Below are 17,822 nucleotides of genomic sequence, written 5' to 3'. Positions count from 1 at the left end.
CCGACAGACCGACAGACAAGCTCACTCCTATATACCCCCCTAAACTTCGTTTGTGGGGGTATAAAAACGGCTTAATATATCAAGAAATATCTTTTTTTAAATGTAGTCGGCGTAAATGCTGACTTTGAAGTAAAGTTTGAAATTAACGTTTCTTAATTATTAAATTAAAAACAAAACTTTTTTGTTTTTCACCGGTAAGTCGCATATTCACCGCATTAAATGTGTGTTATCATTGTCAAACCACACAATAGTGTAAGCAGATAAAAATTATACAACGGAAGTGCACATCATATGTGTCCTCACATCCCTTATTATGAGTGCATTACTTCACCATCGAAATATATCGTATGTTAAGATTTGATTTACATGCAGTTTTCTTTTGACACATTTAAATCACACTTTCATAGCCGCGTCATGCGAATTTGGGTCTTATGCGTTTCGGCCAGCGTATCTTAAGCCCAACCTGTGCATTTGCGCAGTCTGGTCAGAGGCGATGCTGTTCGTCATAAAATCACTCAATGTGTTATGGTCTCATTATCTATCTCCTGACCAGACTGAGAGATGCGCATGCTGAGTGGGCTTTATATATGATGGGCACATATGGGGTAAGACCCATTTTCGCATGACGAGGGACATTAAAAGTCTCATTGCGAATTTAAATGGCACATTTTAGCACAATGCTTTTGATACAAAATTGAATTTTAAATAGCAAAGTGGTAAATAAGGGCAGCCTTTCCAGGCGGTCAGGAACGATTTCCAGACGTGCTGACAGAGTACGGCAAACATTTTGGTTGGATAATTAAACAATTCTCCTCTTATCTTGACACTAAACTATTTCAGTAGTGTTAGTTTTCTTATCTTGAAAGCAAAACTGTGTTATATTATATATATATATATATATATATATATATATATATATATATATATATATATATATATATATATATATATATATATATATATATATATATATATATTATTTTTCCCGCACGATTTAGTGAACGAGTACTGACCCTGAAATTCTGCGAGATGGGTTTTAACGCGTAATTGTAACTGGGCCATAATTTGTGTCGTTTGAACATATAGAGAGCAGTCCGGAATTCCTTACACTGAACAGTGCTACAACCTTTGCGCTGATCATAGACACGGTGGCGTAGGCAAAGTTCAGAGGTTTTATCTCGAATCTGCCTATGAAATATTCGAAAATATTCACGCGTATCTGCTGCCGTGATGTAAAAGTCATTTAAGGTGAAAAGCTGGGTAAAACAGCTAAGCCGAAAAAGCGCATTAGTGCTCTATACCTATGTTTTGGTCAGGGTTGTTGATACCGTGCGAACTGCTAGGGTAACAAGTAATGCATAAACAACAAAGTACGGGTTAACAGGGCTGTCTTTATGACTACCTAATTCGTGAGTAAAAAGTATTGCTCGCAGATTTATTTTTTATTTATTTTCACCAATTATCTTATTGTATATTTTGAATTTGTATATGGTGTCAAAAATCAAAAGTTTTGTACAGGGAATTTTCATCATGAAATTTTATTCTTAGTGAGATAGGTATTCGATATTCCAACAATATTCATTTAAAATGATGGTGATTGCAAATTGTCTTTATATTCAGTTCTCATTACCATTTTCATCATGCTTTCTATGCTGCCAGAGCGTCCAAAAAGGGCCATATTGTTGTTATTTTGTCTAAGTTATCTCTATAAAATAAATAGGATGATACACAAATCTCGACCCGTGCGTTATGACAAACTTTTTATAAATTTGAATGGCGTGTGTTCATTTCAAACTTGCGAATACTTTTGATAAATGAGTTGCGTCTTAAATTATGCAATAGCGAACAACTTCAGTGCCTTCAGCGCTTTGATATTAGTTGTGAGCGTTAGAGAGAGGCAGTTTTGCAAGTCAGTCTGCTTTAGCTACGCTAGGAACGATAAATGCAAGTCAGTCTGATGTAAGCTACGTTGGAACGATAACCACTGCCTGTCTTCACTACGTGCAGTAAAAGTGTGCAGACTACAAATGCTAGGAGCGTCTGCTCTACTACTGCAGTGTGTGTATTTAATCAATAGTGTTTAACAGCTTGTAAGACGACATTGGCCAGTCTAGTGTTTATCATTGAAATCTTTACATATTGGCTGCTTTAATGGAAAACGGGGCTTTATGCATCTCAAATAAGATTAGCCTGTGCACACTGATTAGTCTGTGCAATGCGCACAAGCTAATCAATGACGAAACATGATTATGTGGTGTTTTTCGTTGAAAGACAGTCTCTGGTACTGGGATGACAATTAATGCATATGCATAAAGCCCTGTTTTCCCAAAATGAAGCTAAAAATAACTTTTTATTAATGATTTGACAAATCCCAGAAATCAACCTGTGCTTTAAGACACACTCTTTTTACATTTGAATGGGGGTGTGTTCATTTCAAACTTGCGATATCAAAAGCTATAACATAATTTTGAAAACTGAGTTGTGTCTAAGATTATACAACAGCGAACAACTTCAGTGCCTTCAGCGCTTTGATTTAAATTGACTTCCATTCCAGTAGTTTCGCAATATGTATCTTTTACATTTAATTGTTGTTTTAACTTTTGAACAGTTTCTGCAGTTTGCTATATAATATGCAAACATTAAACATAATATATCAGGTATTTGGTTATTAATAAAAATACCAGATCCACATTTTTACGTTTAAAAAGGAAGATAATTCATCAATAAATAAAGATAGTTGAACTTTTTTGTCTCCCTGTCTGGTACCAACGTTGCAGGGGAAGAACTCTGTTGTATATCAATTAGAGGACAGTTCATCCTTCCTGAGAAATTAATCTTTATACATGACTGTAAGTTATTATACATTAATTTTAATGTGTAGAGGAACCTGCCATGTAGCCCCTTTTTTCGAGACATTTAAATAATTCAATGTGATTAATTTTATCAAAAGCCCTTTTAAAATCGACCTTTATACAATACAAACGTCCCTTTCTTTTGGTACGATATTTTTTCGGCGTAAGCTGTATTAAGCCAGCTTTTCACCCTGACTTGACCTTTGTAAGTGTCCAATAATACTCAAATAAAATTTCCCGCGGCTAGGTACGAATGAATACACTTCATTTATTCCATTGGCTGATTTGAGTATAACACAAGAACATTGGAAACATATCCGCGTCTTTGTTACACTGTTTTACTGCATGAAACAATTTTATCTCTAATGAAAAGGCTCAATAGATAGAACAGTTTTACAATCAATTTTCGACATAAATACAGTTTGTGCGTTCACCTTTTATTTTCAGAGAATTACCAGCGCAAAAGCGTTTATACTAAAGGCTATGTTGTCATATTTAGTACTTACTTGCATTGCATTTCAACCCGCGAGGTTTCGGGTCAATTCGCGGCCATTTGTGAAAGTCAGAGTTTATATTACAGTTCATCACCGGAGTTCGCAGAATGGGTTGCGATCATTGTGTTACACCGGTCTTACTGACAATAACGTAGTGACTGTAATGCATTGCATTCCAATCCGCAAGGTATCAAGTTCAGTTTGCGGTCAGTTGCAGAAATCTTTATATAAACGCCGTCTCGTAAACTTTGTGCACTTGAAGTCTGTTTTGATCAGAAAGATACTAAATAAAGATATTCGGCGATATTGTTGTGGTATGTCAATCATCGATTTTTAATATGGTTTCAACATTTGCATGATAAGGACCAATTTTGATAAAATTAATTAGAAATATTTATCAATTTAGACCAGTTTATTAAGCATGAGCACAATAATTCACTATACTATAATTATGCAATTCAATAAGATTCGAGTATTGCCGGCTGACCTATATGCACTCGTTTATTTTCATGTTTCTTGTGTTTTTCTATTCTGTAAATATAGATATCTGAGTAATAATATCACATAAAGCAAAATAAGCCACGAAATCTGGCGCAACACCCCGTAATTGATTTGCTTATAATGTAGCTAAGAACTGCGCAGAAATAAGGCATCCGCTACTTTTTATCTCATAGAGATAACTTTTGATCGTTCATAAACATCGACCACAATCAACGCCGTATATCTTTTTTAAAGATATTTCTTGTTAATTATGGCTTGAAGACAAAAAATAGTGTCAACTGCTGAATATGCATTGCGTAATCCTGCCTGAGATTCATTAATTTTAGTATACGCTTCTGCCCATGCGTAAAGGCGTTTGTTAATTATACTTGAACATAGCTTGTACATTGTATTTGTAATTGAGATACCTCGGTAATTTCCAGGATCGGTAATCGAGCCAGATTTCTGGATTGGGAATATAACACAAGTTGCCCATGTTTGTGGGAATAAACCAGATTCAAATATAGTGTTAAAGTATGCAAAATTATGGAGCTATATTTGCAACAGTATATTAATAAATTCGGAAGGTATTCCGCCAATGCCGCAACTTTTATTATTTGTCAGTTTATATTTATACATTTCGACATCACGATCGAGTGACCTCATCAATTGATATTTGCGCATTAAGACCATTAGCGGTTGCGTCGTTAGACACGCTATTACTCTCAGAATTTACACTTTAAGAGTTTTCATTAAAAAATAATGTACTGAAATAAGTATGCCATGTATCGGCAGGTATGTCACAACTAGTAGCGGGTTTATTATTTTTATATATGTTTAAGAGTTTTCCAGAATAGGTCAGTTCTGTTTCTACAGTTGAAAAGATTATTTCTCGTAGTGTTTTGATATTTAAGTATTTTATTTTTACAAAAGATCTTAAATTCGCTTCGTTTATTCGTATAATCTATCAAATCATTGTGTGAAATTGTTATACGAAAACGACGTAACGCAGCATATTTATAGTGTTTTTTTATTCACAAACTTGGTCCCACCATTCGGGTTGCAATTAACCAGCCATCAATGCTGGTCTTTTAAGCATACATTTGCCAGCTGTTTTATATAAGGAAGAAATAAAATAAAATGCTTCATTAAAGTTGTTTGTAATTAAATCGTTAATAGTCTCTCTATTTATCGCAATCATGTTTTTAAATAATGTTTTAAAAACATCAGCTTTGTTTTCTTTCCATTTAAAACATGTGAGTTTCCTCATTTCGCAGACAGATTGATTTCTATTTACGTTAATTGGTAATTTATTTTGCAATTTAAAGTTACACGTAATTGGAAAGTGATCGGATTCGTCACGATCTAAGAATTGGAAGTCTTTATAATATTTATGAAGAGTCCATTTGAGGCAATTATGTAATCAACAGTTGACAGCCCATTATTAAAAAAAACATGTATATTCGCCTTTATTATAGGACGAAAAACGTCCATTCAAAAGTTAATATCGAATACACAACACAGGTTAACCAACGAGCGCCTAAAATTGTTGCTCAATTCGATCTTTATAACATCGTGGAATTTCAAAGAAACTACCTTCATATTCAACGTTACCATAAATGTATTTTAAGTTATCAGATGGTATGCAGTCAAAATAATCTTTGGTTCTACTATTGAAATCGCCTGCTAGCAGAAGCAATGACTACATAATCTAATTTAACTTTCTCTAAGTGATCGTAAATTTGTAAAACGCAATCCACGTATTAGTGTAAATAGTAGACCCTTAAATTCCCTTTGACAAGAACATACAATGTGCGTGCAAAGATTTATTGATAGATCTTTGGTGTATGTGTGTACTTGAACGTTTATTATGTCATTCCGCGCCTAATGCTGCGTTTTGTCATTATGTGAGGCCCCAGAGTGTGACCCAGCAGCCAATTGTATAAATATGGATAACTTTAGCCAATCCAAAAGATAACCTTTGGTTAACTTTATCCGTTTTTGGATATGTTATCCAACGTGGTTATCCTATTGTATAAAAATGCAAGTCGCATTGGATATCTTTATCCGATTTGGTTAAAGTTAGCCAAACATAAAAAACCCACAATGCATATTTAATCTGGTTCCGGTCAAGACGGTTTCGCGGAAAGTGTCATTTCAGACGACAACAAAATGGCTGAAACGCTTTCGCTTCGTAAAAAACGTTCAGTTAACTTTTCCCATGAGGAAACTGCTCTAATCCGTGAAGGTGTTATGAAATTTGACAAAGTTTTGACAAAGAAATTTTCAAGCGGCTCAACACCAGTCACCAAGAAAATTCAAGATGGGGCGTGGGCCGAAATAACGGAAAAAGTGAATTCCGTCGGTCGTGCGTGTCGCACGATTGACGACGTGAAAGGTATGCGAACGCCAACATTGATATTTTTCGGCCATTCGTTAATATGAGATATGTAAATATATGTATTTATTAATACTTAACTGATGTATTTAGGTGTTAGTATTCCACATGCCGAAGTCGAAGAACAACGTCCGTGCGCATGTAATCATAGCGCCGTTTGAAACGCAATATGAATCCGTATACAATTTCTAGAGACTAATATATAGAGATTATGCATAATTACAAAAATTTATAGAGCTTATTGTCATTCCTTCAATTTCAGAAATGAACAGTTAGCATTTTCCGTAAATATATGACAAGTTTCAAATTGCGCGAGTGACTGATTGTAATATGTTGCCGAGATAGAATAAGACACAATTATGTAATCAGTAATTTTATTGTGTGTTATTTATTTAGAAAAATATCGGAAAATAGTCTCGAAGGCCAGAGAGTCGTTTACGATGGAGCGAAAAAAACGCCCGGCAGACGGGTGGCGGACAACCGATGAAAGCCGCAGACACGGTAACGATGTCAATCATTGAAACAATGAAGGAAACGCCGTCCTTCAGTGGATTCCGGGTGCTTCTCAATCCGAAACCACCATCGGTATGTGACCACCCGCGTACTTAATTATTAAAAAAAAATAACTATATTGATTATGAAAGCTCCACTGCAATTGTACCTAATTTATAAATACAACACAATCAGATTATACCTAAATCATAAACCACTGAAAAGAATTACACTGTCGAGTGCGTAATTTTTCTGTGCCAGCTACATACATGTATCTAACTATTCTTACCTTTCATTCAATATATTCACATAATTCCATTTTAATCCATACATATTTTTATTCTCGTTAGGTGCAGTGCGCAGCGCAACAGGATTTGTTGAGCTGCTCCAACTGGATGGTAATTAAATCCAATTTATTTTAATTTCCTTTGCAAGAAACAAAACACATTCCATGTGCCTCCATGTCGCTTAAAAATCACACTGTCACTGATAAACATTACACGCTTCTATGCATAGAATTTTCTAGATTGTGTAGTCTTTTAGAAGAGTTCATTTTTTTCGTAGGTTAATTGATACTGAAATAATCAATACTATGTACGCAAATGCCTTTAATGATTAGCGAGAAATTAGCATTAAAATCGTACTATTAATATTCTTTCTTGCAAGTATGCTTATAATCTGAGAAATCATGCGTTTGTTTATAAAAGTGTTACATGCTCTTGTATGTGACATCTCCACGACTCCGACATTGGCGTAGGTCAGTTTGCCAAGGCAAATGAGGCTACTTAAGGGGAATACATAATATTGTTACTTTTAATAGTATTTAAATATGTATAAATCATTTTTTATATATATTTCAATGATGTTCATGTATTTACATTTTAGACTTCCTCAACTTTGCTGACGATATTCGTCCATTCGACGATGATGAAACAGTAAATGGCAAGTTATATTGTTACTTTTACTTTTTTAAATACATGACTTTGTAATAGCAACATGTCAAGGAAAGTTAGATAGCTTGTCATTAATGTTCACTTTCATCCAACAATGATAAGCAATTAATATGGAGCATTAAGAAAAACACACAAATGACATTACATAACAATTTATCACTCAATAAATCAAGTATTATTTATTTATTGTTGTACATGCATCAAAACATGGCTTTAACAATAGTAATAATTTACTTACACATTTATACAAAACAAAATTTAACATTTTGAAATCAGTGATTTTGTTTGCCCAAAATTACAGCCTCTTACAAAATGTTTCCCAAATGCAAAAAGTTAAAAAAAAGGTTGTTTTTTTAACAGCAAAAAGTAACTTTTTTTCCAATTGTTGATCCACAGTCACAATTTTTTATTGCACTGATTTGTTTCAAGCTTTAAAAAAAATAAGTTGCACAGCTTGACTACCAACTTTTGAAATTGAGTTGCCCAGGCCAAAATCTACTTGCCCCGGGCTCACGGTCAACCACTAATTTCCATCCCTGATGCAGTTATAAATAATTGATATACTGTTGCTCTTAATCATATTGACTATATATGTTTAAAAAAATCACAGGAAATTATAATAAGTTAATAATGTTTTCTAAATTATTAATAAATGATTTCATTTTTTTCCAGAAACATCAAAAGACAGCAGTGCAGATCAAGGTAAATAGCATAATTGGCTTATACAATCAAGAAACGCCTATTGACCACACTTATGAAGTTAATAAGATAAGTTAAATGCATTAAATTAAAGTGTTTTATTCCATAGAAAATATTGAAACTTAACATTGTAAATAAGTATTTAACAAGATGTAAAATAAATATCTGCATTTCAGTTCTTAGTGTGCCTGTTCCTGTGAAAAATAAGGAAATTAAACCAAGCAGGAATCCAGCTGTTGATAAAAGGTATATCCTAATTTTTTTCTCATTTGTTACATATTCAAACTTTGTGTAATAATTTCATTTATTTAATAAATTTAATAATATCATTTAGGAAATCAAATTTAAATGGAAAAACTCTTAGACCTTACTTAGATTTAAAAATCAACATAAACACTGCAGATGTATGACATAATAAATAAGATTTTGTTATTAAGTTATAATAACTTATTATTTATAAATGTTTATGGTAAAAAATGCTACAAAGCACTTTCCTATAAATCAGGAAAGAGCAGACCCTGAGGGAACTGCAGATGGCATATTATGCTGGAGCCATTGCAGTTCAACAGGAAAAGTTGCTCCTTATGAAATCCCAGAGAGAGTTTTTTGAGGAGGGAAAGCTCATGATGGCATTTGCCAAAGACAAACTGTAAAAGAATGTCATAAAACAACATTTTTTATCATTTTGAAAAAAAATAATTCTAAAAATGATAATAAATGATACAAATTACATTTGTAGCCGGGGTTTGTGTAAACAACACAATGGGTTTTAAGTTCCAAGTTTTTAATATATGTGAATGATGGTCAGTGTCCAAGACTTAGTGTAGAAAGTGGCAATTGAAAATAGCCAACTACAACATCTACCTCTTGCAAGGTTTTACATACAAGTGACTTAACATTTAGTTACTATTTAAAATTATATGGATGAACATGAAATCATCTCACAATAAACACAAAAATGTAAATAAAGTAAGTTAGAGAGTAGACACTCAGTTGTAGACAGTGTTTACAAGGTGCATGAGAAAATTCCTGACCTATATTTAAATACATCTGTTCAATCAGCTGATGGCTGACCTAGTTGTCAGTTAAATGTAAACATAATGGATCTCTATAATTATGCACAGGGAAAATAATCAAAATTATTAAACTATATATTTATGAACACACATTTTAAAGACTTGTTTTGTCTTTATCAGATGTAAATGAACACACATTTTATAGACTTGTTTTGTCTTTATCAGATGTAAATGAACACACATTTTATAGACTTGTTTTGTCTTTATCAGATGTAAATGAACACACATTTTTAAGACTTGTTTTGTCTATGTCCGTACATCGGTCTGAATACTATTACGCCATACATAGATCAAGTCACCCATGGTGCCTTGTAATGTCCATCCGTCTTCATCTGCAATTCATGTTATTTATTGATGATTAGTTTTATTACTCATTATTATTGTTATTAATATTGTTATAAATATTATTATTTATTTATGTTATAAATGGTTTTTTAATATTCAATATTATTATTAATATTATAATTATTGTGCATTGCTTATTAATGTAATGCTTTTGTTCATTTTTAAGCTAGATTTAAACAGCCTTTTACTTGCTAAGTAAAATATTTTTAACAAATTTATTGCACATAGTCATAACATTTGTTTCATGTATTCTTAGCATTGAATGAATTATTTTCAAACCTGAAATAGTTTGCAGTTATTGCATCCCTGATAGCCTGCCCGTCAGGGTTACCCTCAAGCTGGACAAGTGGTGGAGGTTGAGGGTCTTCTTCCTCTGGGAATGCCTCCCTCTCACCCCATGCCTTAGCGAGATTGTGCAATACTACACATGCCAGAATTATTTTTGTTACCTTGCCCGGCTTCATTCGTACCTTAATGTTTAAAGAACATTATTAAACATTTTTAAATTAAAATAAGTTAATTTAGTGCATATTTTTAGATATTTCATGATATTAAACATAAATGTTTTAGTGCTTATTAACACATTAATACTTAATTAATACCTCTCCATGAAGGACATGAAACCTCCGCTTCAGTACACCGAATGCTCTTTCGATAACATTTCTTGTCTTTGCATGTGCGTCATTGAACATCTGTTGCTGTGGGGATCCTGGTGTAAATATGCTATAGTTATCCCCACGCTTTTTGAAAAAAAGGTGGGGATATTGTGGTGATCTCCGCCGTCCGTCCGTCTGTCCGTCCGTCCGTCCTGGCCACTATCTCCTCCTACACTAAAAGCACTAGAACCTTGAAATTTACACACATGGTAGCTATGAGCATATGTGCGACGGTGCACTATTTGGAATTTTGATCTGACCCCTGGGTCAAAAGTTATAGGGGTTGGGGTGGGGCCGCGTCAGAAATTATCACTCATTTTTTTAGGTTATTTTACATTTACTTCTTTATTTCTACACCGATTCACTTCAAATTGATACTGGACCTCACCTATGACAATACGGTCAATCTCAACCATGCATGGCCCCATTCCCAACCCTGGGGCGCCCCGCCCACATAGGCCACACCCACCAAAAATTTCCATTTACTATAATTTTTTCATTTCTACACGGATTCACTTCAAATTGATACTGAACTTTTGTTATGACATTAGGGTCAATCTCAACTATGCATGGCCCCAATCCCAACCCTGGGGCGCCCGCCCACATAGGCCACACCCACCAAAAAAATCCATTTACTATAAAAAAAATTTAGGTTATTTTACATTAACTTCTTCATTTCTACACTGATTCACTTCAAATTGATACTGAACCTCTCTTATGACAAAACGGTCAAACTCAACTATGCATGGCCCCGTTGCCAACCCTGGGGCGCCACGCCCACATAGACCACACCCGCCCAAAATTGCCTTTTACTATAATTTCTTCATTAATACACTGATTCACTTCAAATTGATACTGAACCTCTCTTATGACAATACGGTCAATCTCAACTATGCATGGCCCCATTACCAACCCTGGGGCACCCCGCCCACATAGGCCACACCCTCCCAAAATTGCCTTTTACTATAACTTCTTTATTTTTACACCCATTCACTTCTAATTGATACTGAACTTCTCTTATGACAATACAGTCAATCTCAACTATGCATGGCCCCATGATCAACCCTGGGGCGCCCTTGGGTCAAACATGCGGCGTGGGGATACGCGTCGGCCTCTGCCGCGCCATTTCTAGTTACAATATTAATTTCAAACATATAACATCAACATGAACTTAGACATGTGTTATAAGAAAAGATTCAGTACAATGTATTTTGTAAAGACCGGTAAATTGATAAGGTGTTCAACAGAGAAGCACTCACCAGGATGCAGGTAAGGTGTCATGAGAAACTTCCTGCATGGATAGGCACTGTCCCCTAACACAATTCCATCCTCCAAACCTTTGAACAGAACAATTAAACAACAATTACAGAATGATCCTCTTCTAAATGTATATAATTTTTGGGGGAGATCAAAGGAACGTTCCCAGTGGGGTTCGAACCCATGACATCCAGTTCGCTAGGCGGACATCCATTACGCCACGGCGAATAACCTTTTATAAGTATACATTTATAAATGAGAAACAGGAACATGCAGAACAATAAATGAAATAGCATTAAAAAAAAAATCAATCCATTTTAGAATATGCGCTTACCATGATGATGGGCTTCCAAATAATCAGATAGTACTGAGGTTCTAAAAACATGAGCATCATGAGTACTTCCAGGCCATGTGGCATTTATGCTGGTGAATACACCTGAAATATGATTACATAGAATATAATGTATGCAATTTAACTTTAGACATTCCGTTGCAGTAAATCATTCAAATAGTATGATACATCTTATTATTAAAATGTAGCAAGAAAATAATTCTTTGTAGCCTCTTTTACTGTATATTCATCCCCTTAAGAGTGAAATTGACTTTTTCTACTGAATGAAAAGAATTTCACCACAAGTGAGACATTTAATTAGACATTTTATATCTTTCCAACAAAAGTATGGCAAAATAATTTACAACGCACACCCTAGCAACCACTAATTTGTCTGTATCTTTCCTATCAATCTGTTCAATCAACATTTTTATAGGAAAACATAAATCTTTTGAAGTAATTTTGATATAATCATTAAAAAATATATCTTATAGACTTATAAACACAAAAACACTGTTTAAAAGTGAATATTTTCAAAATTATTGTTTTCTCTCTAACAAAATCTAAAATTCACATGTTTTTAACCAAAATAGAACATCTATGTTGTATGTTTTTTAAATAAGCATTACTTACTTAAGTTTTTTTTTAGAAAAATGTCATAATTACCAAAATAAGGGGGTGGATGAATTTATAGGGTTGGATGAATATAGAGGAAAGAAGGCTATTAGAATTCCCTGTCTTGTGCCTCTTTAATACAAAGGATCAGACTATATTTTAACCATGAAACAGACTTTACCTATCTTTATTTAGAATCGTTACGTCATTTGAACTGAGTACATGTGAGTTTTTGGGCGCAAAATATGCATTACACTGTGGAAATTTGGACTTAAAGGACGTGTGTTAAAAGAAAAACTGAATAATAAAAAATCGTACCAGATCATAAGTAAGTGTTACGGAATCTTTGATCTGGTGTGTAAAACAGCAGGATGCATATAAATATAAATAAATGGATTTATAAAATGAAGGGATACTCAAACTTGAAGGTAAGAACTAAAATTATGTTTTGAATTTTTGTGTACAAATTGATAAATACCTCGATGGTCGCACGTTGCCTGTACATTGACACTGTGATAGTGCTTTCTGTTCACATATTGCTCCTCGTGTTCATGGGGAGCAATGATGCGAACGTGCGTTCCGTCGATCGCCGCAATTACAGACGGAAATCCAGCGATTTTGAAAAAATTCTGTTTAATAATTGATTTATGTCTGTCCGTCGTCGGGAATTTAATTGTTTGGTCTTTCAGGTCACACAGTTCGTCAGTTACTCTGGTCACTACCCTTGAAACCGTGGCAATGCCCACCCCAAAAGTATCCCCTATTAATTGCAAAAAATTTCCAGAAGCAAAAAATCTCAGTGTTATCAATATTTGCTGCCTCGGTGTCAAGGGTTGATTCCGTCCAGTTGGTCTCTCAAGTCTATGTCCGATCAGTCGTTCTATGCGGTCAATGCTGTCAGGTGTAAATCTAAATCGTCGTCGTATTTCTTCAGGGTCGTCAGTTTCCGTAAATCTGTCTATTCGTCGAAATTGTCTTGGTCGTCTAGCGTTCGGTATGTCAAAGTCAGCCATTTTGTCAGCGCGTTCTTCATTTGGATAAAGATAACCGACGTCAAATATCTTGGCTAAATCTTATCCAAAACTTAACCAGAACGTGAACCGTTTTGGATAACTATTTTTTTATACAATCGCTAACCGAAAAAGATATCCTAAAATTGAAGATAACCAAAAGTTATCCGCTGGATAAGAGTTATCCATATTTATACAATTGGCTGCTGCAGGACTCCTACCTAACTAAATTTAATCGACGACTGAGGCGAAAGTTGTAAAGTTGTTCTCCCTCTCTCCCTCCCTCCGGTATTGGAATGAAATTTAAAGCTTTAGATTAATTGAGCAAAGTATGATGTTTGATGAAGAAAGAAAGCAAACTATGAAAATCAAAAGCCTTTATTAAGAAATATTTAAGAAATTATGACTGATATATAACCATAATAGTGTATTCTTTTTGAATTCAAACGTCCTCTAAAGTTTCAAAGTAAATTCCTAATAGGATGTTAACAATCCACTACATATTTTTACTTCTACCATCATCAACTCAAATAAACCACCATAATCCGTTTTCCGGAGGATTTTTACACAACTGTTTCAGATATTGGGCTGAGTTTTATGCCCCCGGTAGAAAGCATATAGCAGTTGGACTGTCCGTTCGACATTTCATTTTCCGGACGTTTTAAAATATTGACCTGATATTTGGTGTGTGAGTCTACCTACATGACTTGTGAGTTTCGTTCCGGTCCATTGATTTTTTTTTGGCGAAGTTATGGGCATTGGACTTAGGCAAAGAAACTTACTGGTTCAAATTAATAAAGAGTATCCATATCACCTCCTTAATTACTTCCAGTATTATTTGTTTGTTGTTGTTTTTATTTGTGAGCGTTAGCTCCCAATTAATGCAGACGCAATATTGCAAATCAGTATGGGCTTAGCTACGGTAGGAACCGTAACACGTGCCTGCCTGTGTGGATAACTCCATTAAATTTAAGCAGACGACGAATGCTAAAAGCGTCTGCTCTAACCACCGCATCTGCCTGTTCTCACTGGTACACTACATAGTAGTGTGTATTTAACAGCTTGTAAGACAACGTTGGCCAGTTTATCATTGAAATCTGTACATATTGGCTGCTTTCAGGGAAACGGGGCTTAATGCATGTCAAATAAGATTAGCATGTGTGATAAGCTGTATCAATGATTTGGAAAAAAAACACACATCTCGACCTGTGTTTTAAGACACACTCTTTATAAATTTGAATGGGTTGTGGTCATTTCAAACTTGCGATATAAAAAGCTATAACATAATTTTGAAAACTGAACAAATTCAGCGCCTTCAGCGCTTTGATTTTTACAAATTATTAAATTCAGCAATTTTCAAACATACGACCTCCTGTATCAGTTGCTATAATGGGACAGGCATCCAACAAACATTTGAAATCGGTCCTATATCGGCCCGACTTTTATTTCAATATCGGCCCGACATCGGTATTTATATCGGTCCAAGATCGGATGTGTAACACGGCTCGATGTTGGCCCGACATCGGTATTTATATCGGCCCGAGATCGGTATTTATATCGTCCCGAGATCGGCGATACCGTTCTTGAGCCAACTTGGTATATTTTTAACCATTCCTCAGTCCCTCACTCTAGCCTCAATTATTTTTAATTGTTGGTAGTGTTAAGTGCCTACCATTAAACCAGTTCCTTAAATAAATGAAAGAAAATTTTCTTTAAACAATATTTTATTTTAACATCATTTTCAACCAAACTGGATTAAAGTATTTGTTAATTATACTACTGACTTGAAACTGAAAATGTAAAATAATATACTGATTCATTACTCATTCCATCATTTTTATTCTTATGGTGTAAAACTAATTAATATATACAAATTGGCTAACAACACATGTAAAACAATTATTAAATCAGACCCTATAATTTTACTGGTACATACACAGAACAATTTACATATTTAAACAAAATGTTAAATGACAAACCGACTTAGTATTGTATTTTGGCAAAAGAATATTCAGCAAATGTAAATAACATAGAGAATCATGCTAAAACACGAACGTATACAACATGTAGTATGTATACATGGGAAATTATCATACATACATGTATAAATGACACAAACCTGGTCTATAACCTGGCAATTTATTTAAAAAAAAAACTGTTTCTTTAAACTGGATGGCGTACGATACACAAAAAATAGTAACATGTAAGACTAGTCAGCAAAATACAACATAGTAGTCATACGATACACAAAAAATAGTAACAAGTAAGACTAGTCAGCAAAATACAACATAGTAGTCATACGATACACAAAAAAATAGTAAGACGTAAGTCTAGTCGGCCTAATACAACATATTAGTCGCTCGATCGATACACAAAACATAGTAACAATAGTAAGACTAGTCGGAAAAATAGACAACATAGAAGTAATTCTATACACAAAAAATAGTAATAAGTAAGAGAAGTCAGCAAAATACAACATAGCTGGCATTCGACCACAAACTATAGTAACAAGAACGACTATTCAGCAAAAAACATAGTTGTCATTCAATAAATAAAATGGTGACACGTAAGTTCAGCAAATTGCTATCCAGCAAAAAACAACAATATAGTATTGGCACAAAATGTAAACGTACAAGTGACTAGAAATCTTACTTTAAGGTTTAGGGTCATGTTCCCTGTGGCAGAACACATCTTTTCCCCTAAATCCAGTCAAGCAATTCGTAATTGTTGAATAGTCTGAGATGGGAAATAAGAGCTGTCAAATCCAGGCCCGTACCCAGGCCGGGGGCCCTGGGTCCCGGCCCCCCCTCCCCCAGCTGGCAGTTAAGTTAGGATTTTTTTTAAATAATGGGCCCTCTTCAAATTGTTCGCTCATTAAACGGCCAACAGAACATATTCCCTCAAAATAAAATAGCATATGTGTTTTTACTGCCCCTGTTAAACAAGGGGATTAGTGAACTCAAGTGGAGATAAGCCCCATGGCTAAGTTTTCTTATCGCCTTGTACACATCCCCAATCAGTCATTACCCCTCGTCATTTTTTGAACTGGTAAGTTTCTGTGTCTAAGTCAAAGGCCCATAACTTCGCAAAAAATAAATGGACCGGAACGAAACTCATACTTCATTTGTAAGTAATGTAGGTACACTCACACACCAAATATCAGGTCAATATCTTTTATATCAAGCGTTTTGAAAACAATTCCGAAAAATGAAATGCCGGACGGTCCAACTGCTATATGCCATTCTATCGGGGGCATAAAAACCAGCTCAATATATGAAAGTTGCGTAAAAAGCCTCCGGAAAACGTTTATTGTAGAGAAAAAATAAAAATCCAAGGCCCATAACTTCGCCAAAAATCCATGGACCGAAACGAATTTCACACTTCATCTGTAGGTCATGCAGGTAGACTCACATACCGAAAATTAGTGAAATATCTGAAAGAGTTGCGTAAAAAACTCCAGATAACGGTTATTATATAGAAAATGTCTAATTCTAATCTAATGTAGGAGTTGTAGACGATTGTGATGGTGTAAATGTGTTGATGATGGTGAAAGTAAAAATGCCTAGTAGATGGTAAATATTTGACTATGAATTTACTTTAAAACTGTATAGGTGGTTTGAATTCAAAGAGAAAATGCTATTATGGTTATATGTAAGTCATACTTTATGATACTTTTCTTAATAAACGTTTTTAATTGTCAAAGTGTGCTCTCCTTCTTCACGAAACATCACACGTACATTTCTGGAATCTAAAGCTTTACACGTGGTTGTGAATTTCACACCTATTTTTAAAGCTTTAGATTTCAGAAAGGTGCTGATTTACTTCTTATATTTAAATTTATATCACAAAATTAGTTTTTAAGCATAAAGATTCACATTTAAAAGTTCCAAATAAAAAAAATCGGGCGGGAAGACCCCTCCCGCATCCCTCCGGTTCGGCCCCCCCCCCCCAGTCAAAAATTCCTGCGTACGACCCTGACATTTGGAATAAGGCTTAACAAATGTACTTAACAATACAAAATTATATCATCAGTTGTACTTTTTCTGAACTGCAGGTAAATATATATAGCCACACATTTTCCCGATTTCACGGATGTGGGTCACATTCCCAAAATGCTGCAAAAAAGCAATGATAAGTAATCGTTGTATGCAGTATAAATCAAGC

General features: G+C 34.5%; 1 protein-coding gene across 1 annotated transcript; it reads right to left on the bottom strand.

Moving 5' to 3' along the window:
• Positions 1–9,765: 9,765 nt before the first annotated feature.
• Positions 9,766–12,072, bottom strand: LOC127844009 (putative nuclease HARBI1). Its single transcript, XM_052373975.1, has 5 exons — positions 12,037–12,072; positions 11,705–11,782; positions 10,392–10,498; positions 10,069–10,259; positions 9,766–9,776 (listed from the first exon to the last, which is right to left on the bottom strand). The coding sequence occupies exons 2-5, from the start codon at positions 11,724–11,726 to the stop codon at positions 9,773–9,775; spliced, it is 324 nt and encodes a 107-aa protein (XP_052229935.1). The 5' UTR covers positions 11,727–11,782; positions 12,037–12,072; the 3' UTR covers positions 9,766–9,772.
• Positions 12,073–17,822: the final 5,750 nt, after the last annotated feature.

The sequence above is a fragment of the Dreissena polymorpha genome, chromosome 9 (assembly GCF_020536995.1).
Source record: "Dreissena polymorpha isolate Duluth1 chromosome 9, UMN_Dpol_1.0, whole genome shotgun sequence".
Lineage (NCBI taxonomy): Eukaryota > Metazoa > Mollusca > Bivalvia > Myida > Dreissenidae > Dreissena > Dreissena polymorpha.
Note: the sequence above shows the minus strand (reverse complement) of the source record. Positions and strands in the feature narration are given on the sequence as shown.